This window comes from Lactuca serriola, chromosome 5, assembly GCF_051521515.1.
Source record: "Lactuca serriola cultivar US96UC23 chromosome 5, Lser_US96UC23_V15, whole genome shotgun sequence".
Classification (NCBI taxonomy): Eukaryota; Viridiplantae; Streptophyta; class Magnoliopsida; order Asterales; family Asteraceae; genus Lactuca; species Lactuca serriola.
In genome coordinates this window covers 58,001,987-58,008,874 of record NC_136412.1, presented here as the reverse complement: position 1 = coordinate 58,008,874, position 6,888 = coordinate 58,001,987, and the positions used below count along the sequence as shown (strand labels likewise).

At 27.4% G+C, this 6,888-nt stretch overlaps 1 protein-coding gene across 1 annotated transcript; it reads left to right on the top strand.

Annotated features, from left to right (window-relative positions):
• Positions 1–1,201: 1,201 nt before the first annotated feature.
• Positions 1,202–6,616, top strand: LOC145052525 (floral homeotic protein DEFICIENS-like). Its single transcript, XM_079000347.1, has 7 exons — positions 1,202–1,585; positions 1,735–1,801; positions 2,148–2,209; positions 2,335–2,434; positions 2,518–2,559; positions 2,645–2,689; positions 6,295–6,616. Exons 1-7 carry the CDS (start codon positions 1,398–1,400, stop codon positions 6,487–6,489), a joined length of 699 nt encoding a protein of 232 aa, XP_078856473.1. The 5' UTR covers positions 1,202–1,397; the 3' UTR covers positions 6,490–6,616.
• The last annotated feature ends 272 nt before the right edge of the window (positions 6,617–6,888 follow it).

Genomic DNA, 6,888 nt, shown 5'->3' with positions numbered 1-6,888 from the left:
TTCGTTTATTATAGTTTATAAATATTCGTTTAACATCTTTACGAATATAAATGAATGAACTAGACCTCTTTCATGTATGATCGTTTTGCCGCTTATAATAAAAATAGTGGAGTAACCTTAGGTATTTTCTTTTCCTTTTTCTTACAGGACATTGTCATTTGTCCACCATTTATTTGCTACTTCTTTTTCATCTCTCGATTTCATTATTTATTTCATTTAGCCGTTTAAGCTCCATTTAGAGTATTTGCACTACTTTCCTGCATCTATTTAGTGTTTACACCGACTTAGTCTCTGCATTTATATTTTAGTACATGTTAATCTTTTTTTATATCTTATGCTTACATGTGAAAGAGTTGTTCAATCCTTAAAGATATAAAATTATACATCTATCTCCTATTACTATATTTTTTGAACGATAAATATAACTTACTCCTATATTACTCATAAATCCACCTATCTCTCGTTACTAAATTGTAATGAGATTATAGCTTGATGTTGATGTACATGTTGCTAAGTGTTGAATTATCATGTATGTTTGATTTTTGTGTGGATTTACTCCTTCGAAGCACACAGTTTTCTTTTTGTTGAAAGAGAAGAGTTGAGACTAAAGACTAAGGATGCATTTTCTAATCCATATTTAATAAATGATAGTTTCGTAATTATTCAAAATTCAAGACAATGATGGTTTATATATTTCCTAAGATTGTAACAATAAGATGCTATTTTTTTATTATTAAATAGACTTAATAAGGATACAACTTAACCCTATAAGCTATACATACATTCATTAGTTTTTAATATGATACAAAGATAACAACTTAATAGACAACGTAATCGCACTTTTGCCAATCAAGTTCTAACTTTTTATATTTTTATCTTTATTTAATTCGTCTTCAATTTTTTGTGTATATTGTTGTTCTATAAAATATTTTCTAACATCATTTCATTTATCAAGATAATATAGGTGCATTTAAACCTAACATATTTTATCAAATTCCCAAAAATTAACCAATTCAGTTATCCTAAATTCGTAACATGTATTTTTATTTTACAAAACAAATATGAGTAAAATTACTAGAATACCCTTTGAAAGTGAACATACAAGGGTTCTAAATGTAATTGGCTAATTAAACCGCTTTATGAATCTCTCCTACCCTTTTCTCTTTTCGGGCAATGGCTTCCTATTTCTAGCAACAATTCCACCTCCCTTTCTTCCTGTTCCTTTCCCTCCCCCATTCTTGACACACGTTTTCTGTGTCCATCTCTCCCCACCACACAAATTCAAACACAGTTTCTGTGTTCTTTCTCTTCACAAGCAACTTTTTACGAAAACCTAATGAGAACAACATTTCGGATAGATCGATAGATTGATAAAGCTTTGCTAAAAAAGGAGATCAATGGCGAGAGGAAAGATCCAGATAAAGAAGATAGAGAATTCGACAAACAGGCAGGTGACGTATTCCAAGAGGAGAAACGGATTGTTTAAGAAGGCGAGTGAACTCACTGTGCTGTGCGATGCAAAGGTGTCGATTATCATGGTTTCATGTACTGATAAGCTTCATGAATACATCAGTCCTTCTATTACGTACGTATTAGATTTTGTTATATATATATATATATATATATATATATATATATATATATATATATATATATATATATATATATATATAGCGTTTCTAACTTTTTTCAGTTCTTATTGATTTTGATTATACGGATGAATGTTTGGATCAGGATGAAGCAGTTCTTCGATCAGTATCAGAAGGCAACAGGAATCGATCTCTGGAACTCTCATTATCAGGTAACTATTTATAAAAGATTTTAGCCGAAAATTTTGTCAGAAAGTGTTAAAATCTGGGATTCGACTATCATCATTGATTTCAAATGTTATATACAATTATACAAACTATAACTTAATTAGAGAAATTATAAATAAGTAACGATTAATTCATTGATTAGAAAAAGTTATTATTATTATTATTATTATTATTATTATTATTATTATTATTATTATTATTATTATTTTAAGAAACGTAATAAACAAATAACTGGAATACGTGTTATATATTGTATTTAAAAAAGGTAATAATTTTCACAGGATAAATGCCATACAAAAGTTATTAATGTTTTTACTAATTTTCATGCAGAAAATGCAAGAGGAACTGAGACAGCAAAAAGAGGGAAACAGAAATCTTAGGAAGCAAATTAGGTTTCAATTTTCATTTTTCTTTTATTTAATTTATAGTTTGGTTAAAAAAAATTATCCATATTATTCTACACAAAATTGAAAATAAATACATTCTTGAATTCTTTTGTCTTTCTTTTACTTGGTAGGCAAAGATTGGGTGATTGCTTGGAAGATCTAAACTTTGAAGAATTGCTTGCGCTTGAAAAAGATTCACAAGAGGCTGTCTACATTATTCGTGAACGCAAGGTTCATTTCTTTTAAATATATATCGACTTCAATTTTATATTTAGAAACATAATTCCCTCTAATTTTTTTTACCAAAATTACAGCTCAAAGTCATTGGTAATAAAGTGGAGACTTCCAAAAAGAAGGTAATTGATGATACTATAATTTCTTTTTTCTTCGAAAATTGTTTTTTTTTTTGTTATTTTTTTTTTCTGATTATTGGTAATTCAGGTGAGAAGTGCCCAAGATGTATACAAGAAACTCATGCATGAATTTGTAAGCTTTCTCATATTTCTTCAATCTTCACATCTTGAATTGAATTTGTGTAGAAAAAAATAAGCAACAAAATATGATCAAACAAATACATTCATATATGATTTTAGAGAGAATACATACAAATGAAACATATACTTTTGGCCATCTAAGTTCTTAGTTATAAGGATTCATTTACATTTTGAACATCGGTTTTCCTTCTCTTTGAAAAAGAACTCAAATATGGTTTTTAAATCTGTCTTACATGTCTATTTAGTTTTATTGATTTTGAAACAAAGATGCAAATGTTTGACGTATAAAAAAGTGTAAATTGACTTTTAATTTTGAGACAGGTATAAATTTCTAGTAAATGCAACATATAATAATAATAATAATATACCAATAATTTGGGATAATCGCAAAAAGGAAAAACAAAAAACCTTCCGAAATTAGGGAATATGGAGAAATAACCAAATTTAATTTTCGATTTTCCAAAGATAACTATCATGTTTGAAATGAGGCATTTAAATTAAAATACGACTTTATGTCACATGAAAGTACGTTTCTTACAATATATATATATATATATATATATATATATATATATATATATATATATATATATATATATATATATATATACACATTCAATTTAAATAAGTGTTTCGGTTATTTTTGGTCACTTAACTTTTGGTTTTGTGCTAATTTGGTCACTTAACTCTTTTTTAAGTTTTAAAATATAATCAATCTTTTGACGTTGTGCTAATTTAGTTACTTAACTTTTAGATTTGTACTCATTTAGTTACCTAACTTTTAAAATTGTACTAATTTAGTTACTAAACTTTTGAAAAAATTTAAAAGTTCAGTGACTAAATGAGCACAATTTTAAAAGTTATGTGACTAAATGTGACTAAACCTGACCAAACCAAAGGTTAAGTGACTAAATGAGCACAAAACCAAAAGTTTGACGACCTTTTAAAACATAAAAATAGTTAAATGACCAAATAAGCAAAAAACCAAAAGTTAAATGACAAAAAATGACCTAAACCCTTTAAATTATGGATTGTGGATTTCTTATAGGAAAACAACGTCCTCGGATATTTTAAAAACTTTTCTGAATTATGATAAATAAATATGAAATATTGAGAAAATGTATCTTATTTACTAAAATTTAAATAAAAAGTTAAATAAACAAACTAAGAACTAAGTTATTGTACCACACATGACACATGAAATATATCATTTAATTGAAAAAAACATTAATAGTAGACATTTTAGATTTACGGAAATTTTATTAGAAAAATATTTGGTACAAATAATAAAAAATATACATAATATATCATTAAGTGCTGAAAAATTCATTTCAAAATTAACGGTTATTATGGCAAATGTAGAAAAGTTAGGTTATATATCAATACTCTACCAATAACGTTTGGTTTGTTTGTGAATATCATATAATATTTTTTATTATCACTGTTACTATTATTATAATGATTTGTAATGAATGGTTAATAACATTTTTTTTCTTTAGAAAAAACCATTGTTTTTAAAAATTGATATCATAAAGTACACAACTAGAATTTTGTGTTAAGAAAATATCATTAAATAATGGATTTAATATATTTTGTGAACAAAAATGTTTATTACCTAATTCTTACATTTTTTTAAAAAAATAATATTTTATAAAAAGAAAAAACTGTTTGTCGATTATTGATGACATTAATATGACAAAATGCATTTTTTTTTTCTGAAGTTTAATATAAACCTCAACTTTTTGGCTTTATTGTCATTTTGGTCTAGTTTGTACGTGTAAATTAATGGAAATGGGAAGCCATAGGTAGCAATAACATCATCTTCTTGCTGCTTCTTCTGATCATCTACAAAGCTCATCCTCCTACCCATGGCCATTCATCGGAGAGTGAACACATTTAATAGTGGATGAGTACAATTACAAGGTTTGAACAAGAAAAACACATACATTACAGAAATCATAAATCCAAACAGAAAAGAATTTAAAATTTGAAGAAGAATACCCAAAAAACCCAAACAAAAATAACTTAAACTTTGAACGATGCTCAAGAAGGAAGAAATCAACATCGATTACTGAAATCATAAATCACAAATGGAATAATCAAGAAAAAAATTCACGAAGACCCAATTCACAAGTCTAAAATCCAAGATCAAATGATTAAGAAATAGAAAATTCATGAACACCAAATTCAAATATCAGAAATCCTCAATCGATTGATCACGCAAGAAACAAGAAAACCCAAAAAAAAGCCAACAGGAAGATCAAGCATATCTCATTCTCATCTCTCTCATCAGAAAAAGTCATCACGGCTAGATGGATTCTAGTAAAAAACACGAGACCCATTTGCTCCGACCTGATTCTCTATTTGGACACAAGACCTATTTGAGACACCTCTTGCAAAAGGTTCTTACACACCCTTGTGATCTAGACCTTCTCTGATACGCATATACGACAACAAGTTAAAGAAGCTCCTATGCACCAACTCTTGAAGTTGCTTAATTCTTATACATTTCTTTCTCTAAAATCGATCTTGAAGAAGAGAAAATCTCCAAACCTCACTTCTATTAACTTCAATCAAAGCCTCTAATGTTATCAGAGTTTGGATTTCTGATTTCTGGTAATGTGGATGTTTTTTTAGGAAAAAGACAATCAGGTCAAGAAGAAGAAGAAGAAGAAGAGAGAGAGAGAGAGAGAGAGAGAGAGAGAGAGAGCTCATATTTATTTATTAATAAAAAATTTAATTAAATAGAAAAAATATAAAAATATATGAGGAGGACATTTCAGTCTTTTCAGTTTTTCGAAGGACCATTTCCACGTACAAACTAAGTCAAAATGTCATAAAGCCAAAAAAATCGAGGTTTGAACTAAACCTCGAAAAAAATACATACAGGGACCATTTTTTCAATTTTGTCCATTAATCCTTATAACTCGTAAGGATATTACTTATTATTATAGGACATTTTCAACCAAGCGCCATTTTAATGTAAAAAGTAGTGTACATCTTGTCCGACCAAATATAATTTCATACATACTATGTCAATTTTATTTATTCATACATATCTAGTTTATTTAAGTTTCAAGTTTGAGTTTATATATTTGAAATTAATTTAATTTAGTTTATTTAAGTTGTTTCAAGTTTGAGTTTATATTTTTAAAATTAGTTTAATTGTATTGCAAAATATTTCTATGAATAAATGTGTGGTGTTTATTTAAATATATCTTTTATTAATAATATGTTTGTTTTAATAATATCACAATTACGTTGACTCAATTAAATACAACTTATTTGTTTGATTATCTTTATAATTTTTAAAGTTATTGTAGCAAAATATGTAAGATAGATTTGTAAAAAACTAACAACCGGGCGTATTTTTACAAACTAAATAAATTAGAAAAGAAACTGGAAATATAGATAATTGTTTTTGATATAGATAATGGTATGTGGTTCACTAATTATTTGTGTAAAAAATGGTATTACATATAGTGATGGCCTTACTACTAGTCTTAGTAGTTCTTATCGGGAGTAAACAATAATAATAATGATAATTTTAATAATACTAGTATTATTGCATTTTAAGTTTTATCGACATAAATACAGGATTTAAGAGGAGAGGATCCACAATATGGGATGATAGAAGATGGGTTGGAGTACGAAAATGTCTATGGATACCCACAAATATCTCCACCAAACATCCTAACTCTACGATTACAGTCAGAGCATCCCAACAACCTTCATATCGTACCCGGTGGAGCTAATGCATCCGACATGACCACTTATGGTTTGCTTGGGTAGGACAATGCATATTGCTAACTAATGAATTGATTGAATTCCAAAAAAATTCAATCGTGTGAACTGGTTACGTTTCATAAAGTTTTGCCTTGTTTGGTTGGCATATGATAGACATTTTGAGTGTTTCTTATTTTCTGTTTTGAAGTAATTCACATATATGGTGTTTGCTTTATCCATATATCATTTTTTGAGTTGGTTTTGAAGTAATTCACATATATGGTGTTTGCAAGTTACCATACATTTTCCATCATTAAAAAGTTTGACATATTTCAATATACAAATGGAAACAGTTTTAATTTTATCAAGCAAAGTTACAATTTTAATTTTATCAAGCAAAGTTGAGATAACAAAAATTTCAAATATATTCAAGATGATGTGTTCACATGGATGAGAAATGTTACA

Coding starts and splice junctions, on each gene's coding strand:
- LOC145052525 (XM_079000347.1), top strand. CDS start 1,398: ATGGCGAGAGGAAAGATCCAGATAAAGAAGATAGAGAATTCGACAAAC. Junction 2,560..2,644: donor TGGAGACTTCCAAAAAGAAG/GTAATTGATGAT, acceptor TTGGTAATTCAG/GTGAGAAGTGCCCAAGATGT. Junction 2,690..6,294: donor AGAAACTCATGCATGAATTT/GTAAGCTTTCTC, acceptor ACATAAATACAG/GATTTAAGAGGAGAGGATCC.